Raw genomic sequence first — 23,943 nt, 5'->3', positions numbered from 1 at the left:
TGTTTAATATCCAACTAATCCTAATATCCAACTTTTCAGGCAGAGAGCACAGCATAACAGCTAAGCCTGGGCTCTGTAAAGCCAAAAGGATCTAGGGTAGCCTACTGTTCATTACAGAATAATCGTCACAGGAAAAAAGTGGTAGAATTTATAAATAAACCCAAGAGATTGTGTTTTGAGAAAGCAAACAAATACGCTGAATAGACAAAACCTTTGTAAATTCCCTAAAGCAGGAAAAAAAAAATGAGACATGTAGGTTTCAAAACATTGTATGACATGGGGCACCTGGGTGGCTCAGTTGGTTAAGTGTCCAACTTTGGCTCAGGTCATAATCTCATGGTTCATGAGTTTGAGCCCCACATCGGGCTCTGTGCTGACAGCTTGGAGCCTGGAGCCTGCTTCGGATTCTGTGTCTCCCCCTCTCTCTGCCCCTCCCCTGCTCATGCTCTGTCTCCCTCTGTCTCTCAGTAATAAATAAATGTTAAAAAAAAATGTTTTTTAATAAAAATCTTTTTAAAAAAATTAAAAACAAAAACATTATATGACCTACAACTGGATGTTAATACATTTGAAAATTTCAATGAAATGGAAAAATATAGGGCGCCTTGCTGGCTCAGTAGGCAGAGAACATGACTCTTGATCTCAGGCGTGTGAGTTTGAGCCCCATGTTGGGTATAGAGATTACTTAAAAATAAAATCAGAGAGAAAAGAAAAGTGTAAATTACTCGAACTGACTTCAGAAAACCTAAATATAACCTGAAATAACTGAAAGATACTGAAGTTTTCAGTGAATCTACTTCCAGAGACCCCATGCCCAGACAAACTTACAAGTGAAGAATATCAAACTTTGATGCTGACATTTCGCACACTATTTAAACAGTTCCATAACATGACAGAAAATGAAAAGTTCCTCCATTCCTATTATAAAGTTAACAGAACGCCAATACTGAAATCTGATTAAGTGGAAAATAAAACTACAGACCAACGAATCTCACTTAGAAATTAACTAAAAGAGGGGCGCCTGGGTGGCGCAGTCGGTTGAGCGTCCGACTTCAGCCAGGTCACGATCTCACGGTCTGTGAGTTCAAGCCCCGCGTCAGGCTCTGGGCTGATGGCTCAGAGCCTGGAGCCTGTTTCCGATTCTGTGTCTCCCTCTCTCTCTGCCCCTCCCCCGTTCATGCTCTGTCTCTCTCTGTCCCAAAAATAAATAAACGTTGAAAAAAAAATTAAAAAAAAAAGAAATTAACTAAAAGAAAAAAACTTGGAAACAAGGCATGTATTTGAAAATACCATGGTCAAAGTAGGTTTGATGTAGGAATCCATATAAACTAGACTGCAAAATTTATTACTTTAAAATATCATGTCAACAGCTTGAAAAGGGAAAACTATGCAATCATCTGTATAGTTGCTTTAAAAATGAATTCAACATTTAGTGCTAATTTTAATAATTTAGTAAAGGGGGCTAACTAGATTCATTAGCATGATTTAAAAAAAAAAAAGCAAAACTTACTCAATTTTTCAGTAATGGTAAAAACTATAGAGGGATTTCCATTAAAGTTAGAATTAAAAATTGGGTCACCTGGGTGGCTCAGTCAGTTAAGCGTCTGACTTCAGCCCAGGTCATGATCTCACAGTTCACGAGTTCGAGCCCCGCATCAGGCTCTGTGCTGACAGCTTGGAGCCTGGAGCCTGCTTCGGATTCTGTGTCTCCCTCTCGTTCTCTCTCTCTGCCCCTCCGCAGCTCATGCTCATACTTTGTCTCTGTCAAAAATAAATAAACTTAGGGGCACCTGGGTGGCTCAGTCGGTTAATCGGCCAACTTTGGCTCAGGTCATGATTTTGCGGTCTGTGAGTTCAAGCCCCGTGTCGGGCTCTGTGCTGACAGCTCAGAGCCTGGAGTCTATTTCAGATTCTGTGTCTCCCTCTCTCTGACCCTCCCCTGTTCATGCTCTGTCTCTCTCTGTCTCAAAAATAAATAAACGTTAAAAATAAATAAATAAACTTAATTTTTTTTTAAGTTAGAATTAAAAATAGCATTCTTTCTCAACTACATTGTTCTAAAAGGCCCAGCTAAACAATAACAGAAGAAACAAAACCATTAGTATCAGCTGTGGATGATATTGTCTAAACACAAAAATCAGGAAAAATCAAAGATAAGTTAATGGAACATTAAGAGAATTCAATAAACTGTTGGAATATAACATACACAAATCAAAATAAATACCTTTAGACCAGAAATAATTAGCTACAAGTTACAGGAAATACAATAGGAAAATTTCCCAATCATAAAAGGAAAAAAAAGAAAGAAAGACTCTGAATAGAAATTTTTGCAGGACCTATTATGAAGAAGGCCAGGAAACTTTATTGAGGGAAACAATAGACGTTGAATGCACAAAGAAAAAATACCATATCCCTGGGTGAAAAAGTACAATATTATAAGAATGTTAATTATTTACAAATTAATTTCTAGGCTTACTGTAATTCTAATGAAAATCCTGTTGAGATTTTTTTTTAGAACAGTTTCAAATATGTATACAAGAAGAATAAACCAGTAAGAATAGCTAAGTGTGGAAATGAAGAAGGATGAATAGTAACTTTACCAGATACTCAAATATTTTATAAAGCATTTTTAATTAAAACCGTGCAGTTAATGATGTGTGAACTGATTGAGAAATAATGAAACAGAGAAGACATGCCCACCCTTCAAACAATCTGGGGTATATGTAAGAATTTAGCAATGATTGGGCCGCCTGGGTCGCTCAGTCGGTTAAATTCCTGATTTAGGCTCAGGTCATGATCTCACGGTTTGTGAGGTCAAGACCCACACTGGGCTCTGTGCTGACAGCATGGAGCCTGCTTGGGATTCCGTGTCTCCCTCTCTCTGCCCCTCCCTAGCTCGCTCACAGCCAGCGCATGCTTGCTCTCTCAAAAATAAACATTTAAAGAAAAAAATATTAAACAATGATCAAGACTGCATCATAATTCAATATAGAAAGAGTTAATTGTGTTTGGTTATCTATTTGGGAAAATTTTAATTTTTTCACTTCATATGATATACCAGATACATAGGAGATGGGTTAAAGAAGAAAGCTCAAGTTGCTGAAATACAAGAAGAGAGATGTTCTCCAAAAGAAATATTACTGGCACAACCTTCTTGGAGAAGGGGAAATCTGTCTAAAACCTTAAAAATATTCATGCAGTTTGACTCGGACTCCTCTGGAAATCCTTCTTCCAGAAATGCTTCTGAGAAAAGCTATCAGGTACAATACAATAATACAAAGAGATTCCTTATAAAATAACCATTCAACTCATACAGTTGGAACATAATGGAAGAGAGCAAACCCAAAGAAACAATAAGGAAGGAAATAAAAGCAGAAATCAATGAACTGGGGTGCCTGGGAGGCTCAGTCAGTTAAGCATCCAACTTCAGCTCAGGTCATGATCTCACAGTTCGTGGGTTCGAGCTCCACATCGGGCTCTGTGCTGACAGTTCAGAGCCTGGAGCCTGCTTTGGATTCTGTGTCTCCCTCTCTCTCGGCCCCTCCCCTGCTCCCTCGCTCTCTCTCAAAAATAAACATTTAAAAAAATTAAAAACTAAAAAAGAAATCAATGAACCAAGAAAAAAAAAAAGGAAACAACTGAGAAAATCTAACAAAACCACAAACTGAAAAGATTCATAAGCTCTCTGGCACAGTTGATCAAAGCAAAAAACTAGAAGGGAGGGAGGGAAGGAGGGATGAAAAGACAAACAAGGGAGGAAGTTAGGGAGACAGTGAAGGAGAAGATGTAAAACAAAATACACAATAAGAGAGAAAAGCAAACCACAGAAACAAAATATTTTTAAATACGAGTATTACGAACAATACACTAACGAAACTGAAAACCCACATAAACGTATAGATCCTCAGAAAGCTACAAAATGTCAAAATAGGTACAAGAAGAAATAAATTTGAACATAAACCAATAAATAAATTGAAACAGGAGTCTAAGACTTCCCTTCCCAGATGTTTTCCCAGGTGGCCTCACAGCATTCAGGTTTTCACAGATAATTCAACTGTTTTCATGTCAAGAATTACACCAGACTGACATGAAAACAACAATATACGGCCCTCTTTTAGGTGTAAGCATTAACAGAGCTACCACATGGCATAATCTCCTCTTTCTTCAGGTTAAGTGTATGCAGAGAGACATAAAAGTGTTCTACATCTACTGAACCACAAGGGCATAAACTTAACACAGTAGGTCTGGATTAGCCACAACGCTGTCGAGCGCCAGGGGAGAGGTCACCAAGCATAGCAGATCACCACCACCCCACCCCACGTATTTCCAGATGACTTGGAGATGCTCTACGCCTGGTAGAGTCGGGAGGAAGAAGGGGTGCTCTGTTCAGTCCCTGCTGTGAATTTACCAAAAGATTCCATTTGACTAAGGCCATTAAAATCAGTCTGCTGTCCCTAATGGCCTGGCAACCATGCTTCCACAGACAGAGTGCAGTGAACAGGATGCCTGCTCCATGCCCAGAGAAAGCAGCCGTGCAGATGCCCACTGGTGGCATTTCACTTAACGGGTAAGTTTTGAGCCTGTAATATGTTTTAGGCACTATATTTGCTCCAGATACAAATGTCCCAAAAAAGTTTACAGAAGACAGTTTTCCCAGTGACCTACTTCTACCGTGTGGGTAAACAGCACTTTTCCCCAAATTAGACAGTAAGACAAACAGTAAGTCAAACAGCATGACCACCTCTGGGTCAGCTGAGGTGTAGAAAAGCTTTGTGCTATCCACAGAAGGATTCCCTCCACCCCGATCCCAGCAGCTCCCATGACACAGAAAGGGAAAATTTTATTCCAGTGGGATACAATTTTAAAATTTAATAGAATAGATAGAACAGCTTCCTCTTTTAAAGCAAGGTGCTTTAGGAATTAAATTATCAATAAATAGGAGAGACAGAATAGGATAAAATATTGGGGCTAGAGTTGGACACATTGGAGTTTAAACGCAGTTCCACTGGAACTTACTAGACATGTTACCTTGGATAAATTATATTTTTCAGCCTCTCCATCCTCATCTAGGTAAAGAAGTACAACAAACATTGTGGTAAAGAGACTCCAAAGATGACCGCCATACATTCCATGCACAGGCGTGCTGCTCCAGCCATATGGAGGTATAGTCTTTCCTCCCCCTGAATCTGGACTGGCGCTGTGGTTTGCTTTGACCAATAAATGAGGTAGAGGTGAGCTGTACAACTTCCCAGGCTGAGCTTCAAGAGATCTGTGGCTTCTGCTTTTGTGCACTTGCAGTACTCCCTCTTGAACCCAGCTGCACTGTTAGGAGAAATGTAAGCCATGTGGAGAGCCATGCAGACAGAACCTCTGCATGCTAGCTGACAGCCCCCCACTGAGGTCTTGGCCAGCCATGTGAGTGAGCCACCAGATGCCTGCAGCCCCAGCTAACCCAGAGCAGACCTGCCCTGCTGAGTCCAGGAGAGGTTTGCTAAAAACAAAGTCTCACAGACCACAAAAATGCATTAGTGTAATCCATAACATCAATAAGACAAAAAAGAAAAACCACATGATCATATCAATATATGCACAAAAAGCATTTGACAAAATCCAACACTCATTTATGATTAAAAACTCTCAGCAAACTAGAGATAGAAGGGAACTTCCTCAACTGGATAAAGAGCATCTACAAAGAACATACAGTAAACATCATACTTAATGGTCAGAAAGCTTTCTCACTAAGATCAGAAAAAAGGCAAAAGTGTCCTCTCTCACCATTCCTTTTTAATATCATAATGGGAGTCCTAGCTAGTGCACTAAGAAAATGAAATAAGGTATACAACATGGAAAGGAAGAAATAAAACTGTCTTTGTATGCAGATAATATAAATATCTATGTAGAAAATCCAAAGAATCTACCAAAAAAACTCCTGGAACTAATAAGCAATTATAGCAAGGTTGCAGGATACAAAATAAATACGCAAAAGTCAGTTGCTTTCCTACAGATGAGAAACAAACAAGTGAAATTTAAAACTGAGAACAATACCATTTACATTAGCACACCAAAAAAGTGAAATATCTAGGTATAAATCTAACAAAATACATACAAGTTATATGTTAGGAGAACTAGAAAACTCTGATGAAAGAAATGAAAAAATGAAAAAGACAAATTGAGAGATATTCCATGTTCATGGATATTGTTAAGAGGTCAGTCTTACTCAACTTCATCTATAGAGTCCATGCAATCCAAACCAAAATCCCAGGAAGCTCTCTTGTGGATAATGACAACATGATTCTAAAGTTTGTATGGAGAGGCAAAAGATCCAGAATAGCCAACACAATATTGAAGGACAAGAACAAAGTGAGAGGACTAATATCACCCAAATTCAAGACTTATTATTTTTTTTAAAGAATACTTAGTCCTTCCGACTTCAGCCAGGTCACGATCTCGCGGTCCATGAGTTCGAGCCCCACGTCAGGCTCTGGGCTGATGGCTCAGAGCCTGGAGCCTGTTTCCGATTCTGTGTCTCCCTCTCTCTCTGCCCCTCCCCCATTCATGCTCTGTCTCTCTCTGTCCCAAAAATAAATAAACGTTGAAAAAAAAAAAAGAATACTTAGTCTAATTTTTTTCTCAATGTTTATTTATTTATGAGAGAGAGAGAGAGACAGAGCACAAGTGGGGGAGGCGCAGAGAGAGAGGGAGACACAGAATTTGAAGCAGGCTCCAGGCTCTCAGCTGTCAGCACAGAGCCCGACACAGGGCTCGAACTCACAGACTGTGAGATCATGACCTGAGCCAAAGTCAGACTGAGCCAGCAGGTGCCCCCCAAATTCAAGACTTATTATAAAGCCTTATGACTCAAGAGACCGTGGTGTTGATGAAAGAACAGACAAATAGGTGAGTGGAACAGAATAGAAAGCCCAAAAAAAGACCCACATAGATACAGTCAACTGACCTTTGACAAGGAGCAAAGGTAATACAACAGAGAAGAGATATTCTTTCAACAAATGCTGGAACTAAATGTCCACATGCAAAACAACTGAATCTAGATGCAGACTTTACACTCTTCACAAAAAATAATAGCAAATGGATATTATAGATCTGAATATAAACACTACTGAATCCTTAGAAGATAAGGTAGGAGAAAATCTAGATAACCTTGGCTATGGGAATTACTTTTTAGATACCAAAGACACAATGCATGAAAGAAACAATTGGTAAACTGGACTTAACCAAAATTTAAAGTATCTGCTCTGTAAAAGACACCATCAAGAGAGTAAGATGACAAGCCACAGACCGGAAGAAAATATTTGCAAAAGACATGTTATCCAAAATACACAAAGAGCTATTAAAACTCAAAAAGAAAATAAACAACCCAATTAAAAAATGGGCAAAGACCTGAACACCTCACCAAATAAGACTATATATATATATATATATATATATATATATATGTTTGTATGTGTATATGTATATACATATATACAGTCTTATGGCAATAAGCATATGAAAAGATTCTCTACATTACATCAGGGAAATGCAAATTAAAACAATGAGATACCACTTACACACTTACTAGAATGGCCAAAATCTGGAATACGGACATCAATTTATGGAAAAGACTGCCTCATAAGGTGAAGCCTCATGATGAAGATGGCAGAGGGACATGGTAGAAGGAGCCAGCTCTCTGACGCTATCTAGACACAATACGAGGCTTGTAACAATTATGTTGGAGGCTGTGTTTCTGCTGCCAAACATGTCTTCAAAGTAATAAATATACCATATCATAGGGCTGTTCTAAAGATTAAATGAGACAAGATACAATACGTGAAGTATCTAATACAGTGCCTGACGTAGAGTAGGTTAGCTCCTCCTACATGGGCCCTGGGAGCTCAAAGGCTCCAGTAGGGGAATGCAAATACTTGGCCAGACTTGAGAAAACAATAGTCCTCATCTACTTTAGATGATCCGTCTCTGCCACCAAGTTCCTGACTCTGAGTGGGACATATGTAGAATGGGAGGAAAGTCAATCCTGGTGATGTACATCCAAATCAGTCCGAGTAATATAGAAGGAGGTAGGTGTTCAGGGCAGAGCACTCTCAACTTTGCAATTTTAAGTGGACTTTTCAGCATACTCTCCTGTCTTCAAGATAAAGTCCAAACTCCTCAGATCAATATGCAATGTCCTTCACAGGCTCTCCCTGCTTTTTGATCTAGGCTCAACTCCAGCCACTGTCCCTTCACACTCTACACTCCAGTCCTCCCGAGGGGTTTGTAGTTGCCAGACCATGCTATGCTTCCTCACACCCCAAAGGCTTGTCCATTTGCTTGCAAACCCATCTCTGTCCACAGATCCTCTGATGCCTTCTCTACCTTCCTGGCTCCTGTTCTGCCTTATAACAAAGCCCAGTAATTATCATCAACTAGGAAACTGTCCCTGACCATGCAAGAGGCCATCTTGGTCCCTCCACATTTCTGTCTCCCATTCTTCCACAGTATGGGAAGTTTTAGTGGCACATGGCCACCAAGCTAAAGACAATGTTTCCCAGTTTCTCAGCTGTGGCCATAAAACCTGGTGCTGGTCAACTAGGGGTAAGCAGAAGTGACAAGGGTAACTTGCCCAACAGGAGGGTTTCCATACCCCTTCCTACGGGCTGAAATGCAGATTTAGTGATGATTCTTCTTCAACAAGCATATGAAAATCACTAAACACAGCAGAACGAAAGGATGAAAGGAGTCTGGGCCTCCAATACCTTGAGCTGCCTCCACATATCTCAGAAGCAATGAGGGTGGAAGAGAAACATAAGAGGTTACTGCAGATCACCTCCACAGCCTTCAATAGCCATTGAATCAAACCTTCCTATTACAGAAGACCAGCCACCGGATCCCCTCAAAGTTCCAGGATGAGGGTGGAAAATTGCATTGATTCAGGTCATGGACTCAAAGTGTCCCAGACAAGGGAAAGCAAAGCAGGGTCCAAATTATCCCAAGCCCATTAGACAATTTTTCTGACTCTTCTACCTCTGAGTACTTCCTTCCTCCTTCCTCTCTTGAGAGAAGTTCAGAAAAGCTGGGGTCTTACCTCTTGAGACTTTGTAAACTTCATAGAAAGAATATAAGTGGAAGCCTAGTGAAGCAAATAGGTAAAAAGACAGTTCCCATCGGGGCAGCATTGCTCCTCGTGACAAAGGGTCTTGGCAGACACACTGAGAGTTTCTAGGAAGAGAAACAGAAATAAAAACATTAAGCCACAGACATGACACTAAGGAACAGAATCTTATCAGTTCACTTGCTCTCCTAAGGACCCATCACTATTTAAGGTGATACAGATAGAACCCCAGTCACACTTCCTTCTGCCAGTGACTGTCTGCATCTTGCATCCAACATGCACACATACACATACACGCACACGGCCTGCCTGCCCCGGGTTGGGCAGGTCTTCCCTATGAGCTCCCACAGCACCCCATCTGCCTCTGCACCCCAGACAGTTGTGTATTCAATGCCTGACACGCCTGCCTCCCCCTATGGGGTAAGCGCTTGGAGAGCAGGGACCATGATTCGCCGAGTCCCCAGTAACCAACATGGGCTGTGGAATGTAGCAACAGGGGAATAGTGCTCCATGAATAATAAATGGCTTCAAATCCTGAATAGAAGAAAAGTACAGATCTCTAAAACTCTTCTAAGCCAACAGCTTTAACCTCCTCATTCTCCCCTTCAGATGTCATCTGAAGTTGTTTATATGAATGGATGAATGAAAATTACTGTCTTCCATCTTGTATAAACTTAAGGGAGGTGAATAATGTGACTCCCATCAGCTATGGCAGACACTGCTAGCAGCCCACCCCACAATATTTAGTCTCCCTTCCTATACAGTAATGGAATTTTTAACTGAACGCATGGATGCTAAGCTCAACTATATAGTGTAGCCATGTGTGGGCATTTGAATAGTCCTGGGTGGCTCAGTTGGTTAAGCATCCAACTTTAGCTCAGGTCATGATTTCATGGTCTGTGAGTTCGAGCCCCACATTGGGCTCTGTGCTGACACAGCTCAGAGCCTGGAGCTTGCTTCAGATTCTGTGTCTCCCTCTCTGTCCTTTCCCTGCTCATACTTGGTCTCTCTCTCTTCTGCTCAAAAATTTGTGTATAGTCCTGCGTAGAAGGCAATGATCATCCCCTTCCTGCTGGGAAAAGCTGGAATAGCCACATGGGGACAAGAGGTGAAAGCCATGTGGAAAAATAAGATCGAGAAGCCTCAGTCCCTGACTCCGTGTACCACCTCACCCCCAAAACTTCCCTGGACCATTTATACCTATACTATTAAATGAAAGAGAAATGCACTTCCAGGTTGTTTAAGCCTCTGCTATTCTCGATCTCTCTCTTATGGCAGCCATGTCTATATTCTAAGTATTATTAGAGCAGGTGATAGGAAGTCCTAAAATTCTTCAAATGAAATCATCAGCTCCCAAGCAACAAAAAGCCAGTTAAATGGCTCACATTGTTTTCCTTAAGCCTCTCAAATATGTCTCACTATGGATGCCAAACTAAAATAGGAGCAAAATTTTAAGCCCCAAGAAAATACTTCCTCATATGGGACAGTAATGCCAAAATCAAAATTCATACATTATCCCATTTTATTTTCACAATACCCTAGTGAAGAAGGTGGAGCAAGAGAGACAGGCAATTCACAAATGATAAATGTGAAACAGGATAAGGCCCCACAGTCAGAAATAACTGAGCCACGTCGTCAGACCACTGGGCCCCCCATGCCTCCCCTCAGCCACGGCTAGCCCCATTAATGCCCGTTCACAAAGTTACTTGTCCCTACAGCCTGGCTCAAAATCCGCCAAGCCCAAACTCCTTTCTCCAGGCTGAGACAGCAGAAAAAGATACACACTTCGGCTTTCATAAAATAGAAGGCCAGAAGTCAGTGGTCCTCCAACCAGAGTGCCCCTTGGTAATGAGTGCCGTTGCTCAGGCAGTTTGGTCTCCTGCAACTGAAGGCATCCAGAAGTAGGCACTCGTGCTTTCAATCCCAAACACTCAGCATCAACACCACTTCCTCAGGTCCCCCTGCTATTTTTCAGAACCACTTCTGGCTTTAAACAATTCTACTCACACTTCATTTTTAAATACCTGGCATCTCCTAGAAAACTTTAGAATTTCTTTCTGGAACTTTGTGGGAATATGGTAATCTCCACTTTAGTGGGAAGTTAACTTTAACCTCTGGGTTTTAGGAGTCTCCTTTCAAAGGATGTTAGTATTATATTGGATGGTCTCCTCACCTCATTAAGAATATGTGTTTAGTTGGAGCGCCTGGGTGGCTCAGTCAGTTAAGTGTCCGTCCGACTTCAGCTCAGGTCATGATCATGCGATTTGTGGGTTCGAGCCCTGCATCGGGCTCTGTGCTAAAAACTCAGAGCCGGGAGCCTGCTTAGGACTCTGTGTCTCCCTCTCCCTCTGCCCCTCCCCCATTTGTGCTGTGCCTCTCTGCCTTTCAAAAATAAACATTAAAAAAAATTTTTTTTTACAAATATGTGACTAGCAAGGGCTGAACTCCTAAAAATGCTACTGAAATGTGGGGGCACCTGGGTGGCGCAGTCGGTTAAGCGTCCGACTTCAGCCAGGTCACGATCTCGCGGTCCACGAGTTCGAGCCCCGCGTCAGGCTCTGGCCTGATGGCTCAGAGCCTGGAGCCTGTTTCCGATTCTGTGTCTCCCTCTCTCTCTGCCCCTCCCCCGTTCATGCTCTGTCTCTCTCTGTCCCAAAAATAAATAAACGTTGAAAAAAAAATGCTACTGAAATGTGAACATAAATAATCTTAGAGATTAAATGAAAATTCTAGAAGCCCTGCTGTTTAGCAGCTTTTCAGGGACACTGTCTTCTAGGACAATTCCTCTGCATTAACAAGTTAACTTTCGGGGAACTAGAAACACTTCCGTTTTTGGTGTTCTTCGCTGTACTGTGTATATCTTGCAGACCCACAAAAAGATACACAGTCATGAGCAACAAAACAGCAGGGCTGTATCTTCACATCTAAAATTTGGGGACTGGACCAAATAGCCTCCATCTGCCAGCACGCTGGGAAATTCTGCACCAAGCAGACCTAGGGGGGAGTCCCGGCTCTGCCATTTGCTGGCTGAGGAACTTGAGTGGGTCACAACCTCTTAGATAGGTTTCCTCATGGGGCTGTTGAATGAATTCAATGTAAAATGCTTCTCCAAGGCCTGGCACAGAATTAGTACCCAATACATATTAGCTATGATCCGTCCAACGGGACCAGTTAGTGAATTTAATTCCTCAGAAGCCTACCTCGCCAGAGCCTGGTTTTTCTTCCTGAGCTGATGAAATATCACTGACCCTCCGTGGGGCGTGGCCATGCCCTCTGCTGCTGAACGGCATCCCCAGAGCTCTTGCTAAGGTCTCACACTTTGTCCACACCCCAGCCCAACCCCAGGCCACAAGACAGCAAACACACGGTCCTTGGAGGCCACCTGGACAGCTTTCTGCCCAACACATCTTCCTCACCACTACTTTGCTAATCCCCAAAGGAATTACATGCATACTCCCTCCTGTCTTATTTCATCCCTCACAGTCCCAGGAACGCCACCTCAAAACTCTACCACACAGGCACTCAAGTGTCCTTAACAGTCCTCTCCTCCCAACACCACTCTTTTTAACTCTTGCCCACCCATCTCAAGAAAATTCCTGGGGCACCTGGGTGGCCCAGTCAGTTGTTAAGTGTCTGACTCTTGATTTCAGCTCAGGTCATGATCTCACATTTCGTGAGAGCCCCACATCAGGCTCTGCACTGACAGTGTGGAGCCTGCCTGGGATTCTCTCTCTCCCTCTCTCTCTCTGCCCCTCCCCAGCTCTCGCTCTCTCACTCTCTCTCTTTCTCTCCCCCCTCTCTCAAAATAAACAAACATTGAAAAAAACCAAAATTCTTCTCCCCAGTGTGTTCTTCCATATTCATTTCAGCTGTGCCCTCAGAAACGAAATCAGAGTAGATACATTTTAAAGCATTTAATGACCCAACAGCATCAAAGAAAAGGCAAGTTGGACATTGGAGAATATAACTAGAACTTTTTTAAAATGTGCAAACCCATAAAGGTGCCCAAACACTCTCAGAAAATTCTCAAGTTTCTACTTCTCATTGTCTAAATTAGCATGTTCTTTACGGATGGGCTATCACAATGAAATCAAAGAGGTCCTTCCTCAAACGTGTAGGTAACACTTTGCTGTCCTTCACGCATGGATCCAGTCCTGCAGCAGCATTAGCAGCTAAGTGGGCATCTGTGAGACCGCCTAGAAACTAATCACCATTTGTAAATTACTTCTGCAGGAAAAGCCAATCTATAGCAGTACAGCCTGTGTTTAGTAAATGTCTACCTCGTCAATCTACATACACCAGGCTGTACCATTCATACATGAGAGCTAAGGAGGGATGCAAAGATGTATGACAGGAGGGGCGCCTGGGTGGCGCAGTCGGTTAAGCGTCCGACTTCAGCCAGGTCACGATCTCGCGGTCCGGGAGTTCGAGCCCCGCGTCAGGCTCTGGGCTGATGGCTCAGAGCCTGGAGCCTGTTTCCGATTCTGTGTCTCCCTCTCTCTCTGCCCCTCCCCCGTTCATGCTCTGTCTCTCTCTGTCCCAAAAATAAATAAACGTTGAAAAAAAAATTTAAAAAAAAAAAAAAAGATGTATGACAGGAAAGGGAAGTGTCTGAGAACACTCCCACCTTAACGGGAATATTGGTCAGGACTATGAAGAAGCAAAAATGTAGCTAGTGGGGGTGAAGGGAAAGCAAGAGCCATGTGGCAGAGGGCCTTAAACATACAGGATTACAAATTTGGATTTGATTTGCTGAAGAAACCTCAGGCTTGCAAACCAATCGAACTATTTGAGTGAAGCTTCAGGAAGAAGTCCTTTGACGCTGTGGTAGTGTAGAGGCAGAGAGGGCAGCAATTGGGGAGGAAGTACAGAGAAAGTGCTAGAACCAAGCAACACAAAGGAAAATACTGTGGTAGTGTAGAGGCAGAGAGGGCAGCAATTGGGGAGGAAGTACAGAGAAAGTGCTAGAACCAAGCAACACAAAGGAAAATTAAGTCGTACCTGGCTTGAAATTAGTCCAGGAGGCAGGAGGATTAAAGAAGAGGAAAACTACGAACACAGAACAGCAACTCCAAGCTGGAAGACCAGAGTATCTCACAGCTAAGTATTATTGATGATAGGAAGATATCTGAGGTAAACGAAGACAAAGAGGTAGAAAGGACATTTAACATTAGGTGTTGGAAGGAAATCGCAGCAGGTTTCTCTGGGATCAAAGGGAAAGAAGTTAGACTGGAGTAACAAGGAACTTTACCTACATATTGGGGTGCAAGAGCCCCTGAGGCTGGGCATTCGAAAGAAGTATTTATCTGGGGACTGTAGAACTCAAGAGACCCACAGAATAAAATCTTCGCTGTAAAAAGGCAAGAATTCCTCAGCTAACAGTTTTTTCTATACCAAAGTAACTCACATTTGCATTTACTTTGTAATTTAACACTCCACCTGCTTTCAAAGATACCATCTACTCTAATCCTCACCAGGAGGGCTAACTGTTAGCTCTTTTTCAGGAATCAGAATCCTGCTTGGGGGGGCGGGGTAGGGAGGAGGCAGCGATCTCCCCAAGCACACAGAACAGCCAGTGAGGAACAAAAAACGAGAACCCAACTTCTCAGCTCCGCTTTTACAGGCAGAAATCCTATTCCTTAATCTTGGCAGAGAAGCATAGCTCACTATGCCAAACCCCAAACTGTGCATAAACATAACTTGTGTAAGATGCTTTGCCCCAGCGATTTCCAATACCACTTCAAATGTATCTTTATTTTTGATGCATGCAACAAATGGATTCGACAACCACTTCCATTTCAAACGTCTCCTGCTCCTCAGTCTTGATACCTAGCACTGAATGAGCTATAACCACATATCCACATGCACCAGAGGACTTTAACACAGCACTCTTAACACTGAGCTAACAATCCTTAGATACCAGCGTCACCAGGATCACTTCTACCAACTAACTGTTGCTCCATGTCCTAAAACTGAAATCTTCCTCTAATGGCTTTTCTTATAGTTCGGTAACAGCTGTACTATAATAAGTGCCAGTTACAGGTTATCTATGCTAAGAAAGAACTTCACAAGGATTAGCCAATCGTCACAACAACTTTTTGAGATTGCTACTTCTGGTACCCTCATTTAACACAAGCAAACTAAACCAAAGCCCAGAAAGGTCAAGAAACTTGCCCCAGATCACACAGCTAATAAGCAGCAGAGCTTAGCTTCATACCCACCAAGTCCAACCCCAGAGCCTTCCCTCAGCCACCTCCCTATTCTTACAGAGTGCACCAGATTCATTTTTTTTTTCAAGGTCTATGATGAAACCAATCTGTCAGGAAAGCTAGAAGGTAATACAAGCTACACACAAGCAAAAGAAAATTTTAAAGTTATATGTAATTAGATACTCCCTTTAGGAAGAAAAGAAAATTTGTAAATCAACTAGATGTAATCAAAATACACCCGAACCATCTAGCTTGTACATTCCTTAAAAGACTGACTGAAGAAGACAAACTAAACCAAACCAATTTACTCAGATATAAGAAGGGGGAGTCAGCAGTTACACAGAGATAAGGGCCGAGTAAAATTGAAATCATTCTAAATTTAGGAACAAATTTAGCACTCTAGAAGTCACAAAGTAGTAAAAGTAAAAAGAGCATGTGCACACTGAAATGACGATGGCTTTGAAGAAAATGAAATAGTAGGGCAATATTCTAACACAGTGGGAATAACTGTTATGAGACTTGCTCTTTTCTAGGGTCCCATTTGATGAAACAGAAACTTATTTTGCAGAACATAAATTACAAGGCTCTCACCAGGAAACCAAATCCAGACACACCGTGTCTTCTCACATCAGTTTCCCCCAAACCCTACATAAGAGTCTTCCAAAGAGTCTTTCCTTTTACTCGTGTAACACTAATGAAAAAAACACTTCTCCAAACCCAAAAAAAACCTTCACTAACACAGGGGGATGATTAGGTGGGTTGGAGGAGGTCTGCTGGACTGGGCAGAATGTCTAATCACAGAGTATTTTTAAGTACACACACTAGTTCCAAGTATGCACCAAAACCTCATGTATTGGTTTCGTATCACACGTAGCGGCTTAAAACGACAAAGACCCATTTTCGTCATGATTCTTTGGGATGGCGATCCAAGCCATTCTGCTGATCTTACCAGGCATCACTCACGTAACTAAGTCACCACACAGCTCAACAGGGACCAGAGGGGCCAAGATGACCTCACCCGTGTCTAGCATCAGGTGCCCGCTGTCAGCTACGGGCAGCGCCTCTCCACGTGGGCACTCAGTAGGCCTGACCCTTCACAGCACAGTGGCTTCAGGGGTTCAAAAGATCAAAGGCAAGTGGGGCAAGGTCTCTTAAGGTGCAGCCTCCAGAATTCACAAAGCCTTTTCTTGGTCAAAAGACCAGTCCAGACCCAAGCAGGAAGAGAAGAGCGATTCCATCTAATTTTGAGAGCACAGCAATGACAACTTCAGAGGGGACAGGGACACGCCTACCATTCCAGTATGTCAGAGTTACTAATACATCAATTCCGGAAAGTTAGTGGGAAAACTACAGTTCACAAGGGAGCTTTAGTACATGTCACAAAAGTTGTTATTTGTATATAAAATGAAAAAATATATATATGTTCCCCAGATCAGAATTTCAAAATCAGTAGGGCCCCTACGGCCATCTGGTTTCATCTCTAGCCAGTTTGGGAATTCCTTTTACTATAACCTACCTATTTCCCATAACATCATGAGGCAGGGAAACATTTTCTAAGAGGTCCTGATTATTATCCTGCTGTTTCCTCAAACTGTCAAAAACCATCCCCTCTATTTTTAAAAAACCTTCTGCCACTTAGTCTGATTGTACCTTCTGGAACCAAAGGCATGGAGGCAGGGTCACAAGAGGATTTAGAGATGGCTCTGGAGTCAGAATGCCAAATGCCAAAGTCCAAATCCCAGCTTTGCTACTTTCCGGCTGTATGCCCTAGGACAAGTTGCTAACCTCTCTGTGCCTCAATTTCCTGCTCTATAAACAAGGAATAACAGCACCCCTCAAGGGATGCTGTGAGGATTAAATGAATTTACAAAGAGATAAACAGTGCCTTGGGCATAGTAAGTTCTAAAATGCTATTCTTTTTGTTTTTAATGTTATTGTTCTTATACTAAAAAGGCTTAATTCTTCTCTCCAATAATACTCCTTTGAATATTTAAAGACAATTAATGACACACACTCCATCCCAAACCGTCTTCCAGGGCACACATCCATGATTCCTTCAATCATTTCTTCAGTGACTTGGTTCCTAGACCCTTTACTATTCAGTCAATTGTCTCTTTATAGTATGGGTACCTAGACCTGAACTTAAAACTCCAGACGTGGCACAGAGTAGGGCAAGACCATCACTTCTATTCTTCCAGAAACCACACTTCAAATAATGAAGTCTTAGATGCATTTCTTCATTCAACACATATCAGTGAGCTCCTGAGATTCAGGGACTGTGCTATTTATGAAGACAAAATATAAAATCCCATCTGTGAGATCCCCCAAATAGGGCTCTCCCAGAAATGCCCATGTGCTAATCCCTGGAACCTGTAAATATACTTCCTTACAGATCAAAGGTATTTTGCAGCCATCATTAAGTTAAAGATGAGGACATTATCCCTGATTATCCACAAAGACCCAATGCAGTCACAAGTGTCCTTCTGGGAGGGTCAGAGTAAGGGACCACAAGCAAAGCAAAGCAAAGTCTCCCCTTGAGCCTCCAGAAGGAACAGCAGCCCTGCCCAGCCATTTTGGACTTCCGACCTTCAGAATTGCAAGGTAATAACCTTGGGTTGTTTTAAGCCACTAAATTTGTAGTAGTTTGTTACAGAAACAATAGGAAACATAACACACCTGACACTTGGGAGAAAAGTATCTAACTGAAAGGATTTACATTTAAAAAATCAGAATTTTTTTTTTTTAAGTGGGCTTCCTGCCCAGTGTGGAGCCCAGTGTGGGGCTTGAACTCACAACCCTGAGATAAAGACCTGGGCTGAGATCAAGTGTCTGATGGACACCTAACCAAATGAGCCACCCAGGCACCTCAAAAATCAGAATATTTTTAATCTGCTATAAACTTAAATTGTCAGAAAATTAAATCTAAAACAAAATTTTGCATTCAGTTCTCAGCTTGACATTTTTTAGTTTCCACCTCACACTGATATCAGTCTTAATATCAAACAGAGCTCTAAGTCTTTTTATATGAACTGCCATTAAGCCATACCTCTGCTGTTAAAGACTGCCAAAAAGGAGTCACTTTTATAAATCCCTAGTTCACAAAAGCTACTGATGTGATATTATACTGTCTCCACTGAAAATTCTCAACCTGTTTTGAGCCTTTTTAATCAACAAGAGTCATGCCAACTGTGTCTTACACTCCCCAGATTAGGGGCATCTGAATGAATCAAAAATTTTATAATACACTATTTTAAGTAAACTTTGTATTAAAATGTACTTAAATTAAAAATAAGACTTTCAAAAAGCAGACTCACTCCAGTAATTGCCTTCAGATTAAAAGCAAAATGCCTCAAAAGTCCTGTGTGTCCTTTCCTGTAACTCCACTAAAGGTCACCATGAGCCTGACTCCTATCGTCCTAGTTTATTCAGTTGTGCCTGGCTTTGAACTTCATATAAATAGAATTACATAGCATTTACTCTGTTGTGTCTATTTCCTTTTTGTTCAGCTCTTCTTTATATATTTTTTTAAGTTTATTTATTTTTGATAGAGAGAGACAGACAGTGAGCATGCAGAAACTGGAAGGAGTTAGACAGAGGGGTCAGGGAGGGAGAGAGAGAATCCCAAGCAGGTTCCATACCAGCAGCGTAGAGCCCCACGTGGGGCTTGACCTCACGAACCCTAAGATCATGACCTGAGCTAAAATCAAGAGTCAGTTGCCTAACCACCTGAGACACCCAGGCGCCCCTCTTTTTGTTCAGCGATATGGGAGTCTCATCCATGTTGTATATGAGTCAATAATCTGTTCATCCTCATTACTAAAGAGTATTCCACTCTATAAACTACTCTGCATTTATCCATTCTACTGTTGATGAACATGTGGGTTGTTTCCAACTTGGGGCCAGTATGAATAGTACTGTTCTGTCCATCCTCTTACACGTCTTTCAGCAAACATATATATGCCTTTACTACTCTGTTTATCTGAGGATGGAGCAGCTGGGTCATAGGAGATGTGTATGTCCAGCTTTAGTAAATGATACACCAATTTCCAGAACATTTGCGCTAATTGTCATACCCATCAGCAACGTATGAGAGTTCCAGTTCACCCATTACCCAACCAGGACAGGTATCCCCCACTTTTTGAAAGTTCAGGTTATGCCACTCCACTTTTACAAAAGACCTACATTAGTACCCGTTTTTGTTAACCAAAAGAAATCTCAAGAAGATTTTCACTTTTACGAAAAAAAGGCAAAAAGAGAAAATGGCATTGTGTTTGTTTTGCAGCCAAGCATCCCAAGCAGCAAAAGTGGCCCCCCTCAAGCTCCTTCCCAGGGAACTACACTGAGCATCTCAGCATCATGCCATCAGAGCTTTGAATTGTATCTGTGGGCATCTGTGCTCGATCTTGATTTACTTCATGCATTCACTAGCAAAATGTGTCCTAAGGTACCAGAAATGCCTAGAGGCACCTGGGTGGCTCAGTTGGCTGGGCATCCAACTTCCACTCATGTCATGATCTCACAGCTCCTGAGTTTGAGCCCCATGTCAGGCTCTGTGCTGACAGCTCAGAGCCTGGAGCCTGCTTCAGATTCTCTCTGCCTTTCTCTCTGCCCCACTCCTGCTTGCGTGCATGTGTTCTTTCACTCTCAAAAATAAACATTAAAAAAAAATTTTTTTTTAAGAAAAAGCCTAAAAGGGGTTATTTTGGGGGTCTGGGAATGCTCAAAAATTTTTCCATATAAATTAATGGTTAATTGCTTCTTCGCTTCAGGTTACAAAAGATTTCACAAGAACAATCTGCTTTCAGATATTGAGGGAAGCCTGTACTTAGTCTACGTTTTTTTTTTAATATTTATTTTTAAGAGAGAGAGCACAGGCAGGGGAGGGGCAGAGAGAGAAAATCCGGAGCAGGCTCCAGGCTCTGAACTGTCAGCACAGAGACCAATATGGGGCTCCAACTCAGGAATGGCAAGATCATGACCTCAGCCAATGTCAGACACTTAACCAACTGAGCCACCTAGGTGCCCTTCACAGTCTGCTTTTAACCACTCTGGTGAGTATAGAGTGATGGCCCACTCTAATTTTAATTTGCATTTCCCTAATTACTAATGAAGTTAACCCTCTTTTCATGTGTTTAAGAATTGGGAGATCTTCGTTAAGGAAGTGACTTGCCCATTTTTCTACTGGGCTGTCCATTTTTTTCTCAATGATTTGTAGAAGTTGTTTCTAAATTCTGGGTGTAAGTTCTTTATTGGATATATGTATTACAAATATTTTCACCTATTCCCGAGCTTGCCTGCTCACTCCCCTTATGGATTCTTTAGATGAACAGACGTTCTTACCAATATTTTCCATTTTGTGTACTATTCAATAAATCTTTGACTGTCCCTAGGTAATGAAGATACTTTACTTTGCTTTCTTCTAGAAATTTTATTATTTCAGCCTTCACATTTAGGTGTAAGATACAGCTTGATTAATGTTTGCATATGGGATGACATGATTAAGATTCATTTTGTCCATATGAAGATCCAATTGGCCCAGCATTATTCACCAAACTGGCCATCGTTTCTCCACTGCACTGTGTTGTCACTTTTGTCACAAACCACACGTGTGAGCCTGATTATGGATTCTCTACTCAGTTCCATGGACTGCCCAGCATTGTGCCAATACCATATTAACACATATTGATCTAGTCGTCCAAATTTGCTTTTTCTTAGATTGCCCAGAATTTCCAAATAAATTTTAGAACTGGCTTATCAACTTCTCTTTTTAAGAAATCTGCTAGAATTGTGACTGGGATTGTACTAAAGCTGTAAATTTGTTTTCAGAGCAATGACATACCCTCCATTTTATTTAAATCTTTAATTGTTCACAATGTTTTAGCTTGCAAAAAGTTATCATGTATCAGTGTCGGATTTTGTCAAATATTTTTTCTCTTTATTTGAATGTGGTTAAATTACATTTATTTTCTAATGTTAGCCATTATGTAAATAATGAATTTATTTTCTAATTCCTAGAATAAGTCCAAATTGGTCACGGTTTAGTATCCTTCTCAGACTGTTAGATTTGATTTACCAATACATCATTTTGCATCTTTTCTGTGGGACTATGGCCTGTAATTTTCTTGTAATGTCCTTATCAAGCTTTAGTAACAAGGTTATGCTGGCCTCATAAAAGCAGCCAGGGAGTGTTCCCTCTTTTTCTTTTTTTTTTTTTAATGTTTGTAATATTTCCCTTATAAAGCCATGTAGGCTCAGAAATTTTGCTTTGGAAAGGATTTTAACTCCAAATGTCATTTCTTTAATAGATACAGGAGTATTCAGCTTTTATCATGTCTTAGATAAGGTGTTTTATTAAAAAGTGCCCATTTCGGGGTGCCTGGGTGGCTCAGTTGGTTGAGTGGCCAACTCTTGATTGAGGCTCAGGTCATGATCCCAGGGTCATGGGATAGAGACACATGTCAACCCCCTGCTTGGAATTCTTTCTCTTCCTCTGCCCCTCTCCCCTGCTTGTGCATGTGCACTCATGCACGCGTATGTGTGCACGCTCTGTGTGTGTGTGTACATATATATAAATAATAAAACATTTTTAAGGCCCATTTCATCTGAATTTTCAGCCATTACCAAAACTATTCACAAAAACATCTTAAAATCTTTTACATGTCTGTGGAATATACAGTGATAACACCTTTTTCTTCTCTGGCACTGGTAATATCATACACCATTAAGGTTCATACCCACTCTCAAAAAAAAAAAAACCAAAAACCAAAAAACAACAACAACAAAACCTCCCCTGGGGGTGCCTGGGTGGCTCCGTCGGTTGGGCGTGAGTCACTCACATCTTATGGTTTGTGAGTTTGGAGCCCCGCATCGGGCTCTGTGCTGACAGCTCAGAGCCTGGAGCATGCTTCGGATTCTGTGTCTACCTCTCTCTCTCTCTCTCTGCCCCTCCCCTGTTAATGCTAAGATGAATAAACTTAAAAAAAAAATTTTTTTTAAATAACCTCTCCTGTACTATATGACACACATCCACTATCACAAGAATATTCTCCAGCAGCATTATCCATAGAAGAGGCAGAGCAAGTGGAGTATGTAAACAATCCGGCAATTCCCTCTCAACAGCTTTTATCACCAGAAACAACCACACCTGAGTAAAAGGAGACACTAACTGAAAGTTAATAGGTATTTATAATGCTCTAGGGTGGCCAGCAAGCACTCAGAAGAAAAACACCAAGTAGGGTTTGTAACCTAGGATACCCACCCCCAAGGTGGCCATAGGGAAAATTCAGGGGGCCATGAACCTATAATTCTCTCATACATCTTTATTTTCATGAACCTCTAACTGAAATGCAGGATTTCATTTACTATACACGTGGACAACAAACTATACTAATAAGAGCAGTTCTGGCAACTTCGTCACCAGTAAAAGTCAGATACCTTCATACCATAGTGCACCTGCTGCAAATACCTCAAAATATCATTTAGTGCACCTCCAGTCCACCTGAAGGACTCGGTTGAATGTCCAGCTTCAGCTCAGATCATGATCTAGCAGTTTGAGTTCAAGACTCACATCAGGCTCTGTGCTGACCGCTCGGAGCCTTCAGCCTGCTTTGGATTCTGTGTCTCCCTCTCTCTCTGTCCCCCCCCTTCAAAAATGGATTAAACATTTAAAAAAAAATTTTTTTTTCTAGGGGAGCCTGGGTGGCTCAGTCGGTCAAGCATCCGACTTTGGCTCAGGGCATGATCTCATGGTTTGCGAGTTTGAGCCCTGCGTGGGGCTCTATGCTGACAGCTCAGAGCCTGAAGCCCACTTTGGATTCTGTGTCTCCCTTTCTCTCTGCTTCTCCCCTGCTCACACTCTGCCTCTCTCTCCTTCAAAAATAAACAAACATTCAAAAAATAATTTGAAAATTGGCTTCTCCAGGGGTGGCTGGGGGGCCCAATGGGTTAAACATGTGACTCTTGGTTTCAGCTCAGGTCATGATTCATGAGTTTGAGCCCTGCATCAGGCTCAGCACTGACAGCACAGAGCCTGCCTGGGATTGTCTCCCTCGCTCTCAAAAAAATAAACATTTTTTTTTTTTTAAATTGGCTTCCCCTAACTCCAAAAAGGTCCATGGCAACCCTCCCCCACAAAAAAAAGGGGGAAAATCTACAAGGAATCAAGGATTTCACCCTAAGTTAGGAACTCTAGTGCAACAATTAAGGAGCACCTCACCTTAGCCAGGCCCTGAGCTGCAAGCAGGAAACACACTGATAAGTACCACCTAGGCTGGCTAGTTCCTGATGTTACCAGAGTTCCCACAAACATCTAGCCTCCCACAATAATAACTGCTCTCTCCAGAGACTTGGCCTTCACCTCAAATTAGTCTATCTAACCTGCTTCCCAAGGAGGGAGCAAAATAAGCAGTAGATACAGTACAGGCTTTGATCTAGAAAAGGGAGTGTAAAACTCGGCCCTGAAATTTACCAGTTTGTGCCACTGGCATCTCCTCCGAGTCTTTTCTTCTGCTGTGAAAAGGGATAACACCATCTATCCTCCCCAGTGGTTTTAAGGTTTCAAAATAATGGGTTTAAAGCACCTGACAAGCGCATCGTCATTGTTAATATTAGTTGAATCGTTCAGGT

General features: G+C 41.8%; 1 protein-coding gene across 6 annotated transcripts in view; it reads right to left on the bottom strand.

Annotated features, from left to right (window-relative positions):
* HHAT (hedgehog acyltransferase) overlaps window positions 1–23,943 on the bottom strand; it is a 319,096-nt gene that overhangs the window by 280,901 nt on the left and 14,252 nt on the right. For 4 of the 6 annotated variants that reach the window (XM_086693680.1, XM_086693681.1, XM_025921102.2 and 1 more), the window contains one exon: window positions 9,083–9,216. In XM_086693680.1, the coding sequence (XP_086549806.1) occupies window positions 9,083–9,173 (91 nt within the window). In that variant the 5' untranslated portion in view covers window positions 9,174–9,216. Of the gene's footprint in view, window positions 1–9,082; window positions 9,217–14,110; window positions 14,238–23,943 lie in introns of all 6 variants that reach the window. The other 2 variants (XM_086693679.1, XM_086693683.1) reach the window with 1 other exon arrangement.

This window comes from Puma concolor, chromosome E4 (assembly GCF_028749965.1).
Source record: "Puma concolor isolate L17-30 chromosome E4, mPumCon1.1.hap2, whole genome shotgun sequence".
Classification (NCBI taxonomy): domain Eukaryota; kingdom Metazoa; phylum Chordata; class Mammalia; order Carnivora; family Felidae; genus Puma; species Puma concolor.
This window is presented reverse-complemented; position numbering and strand designations above follow the sequence as displayed.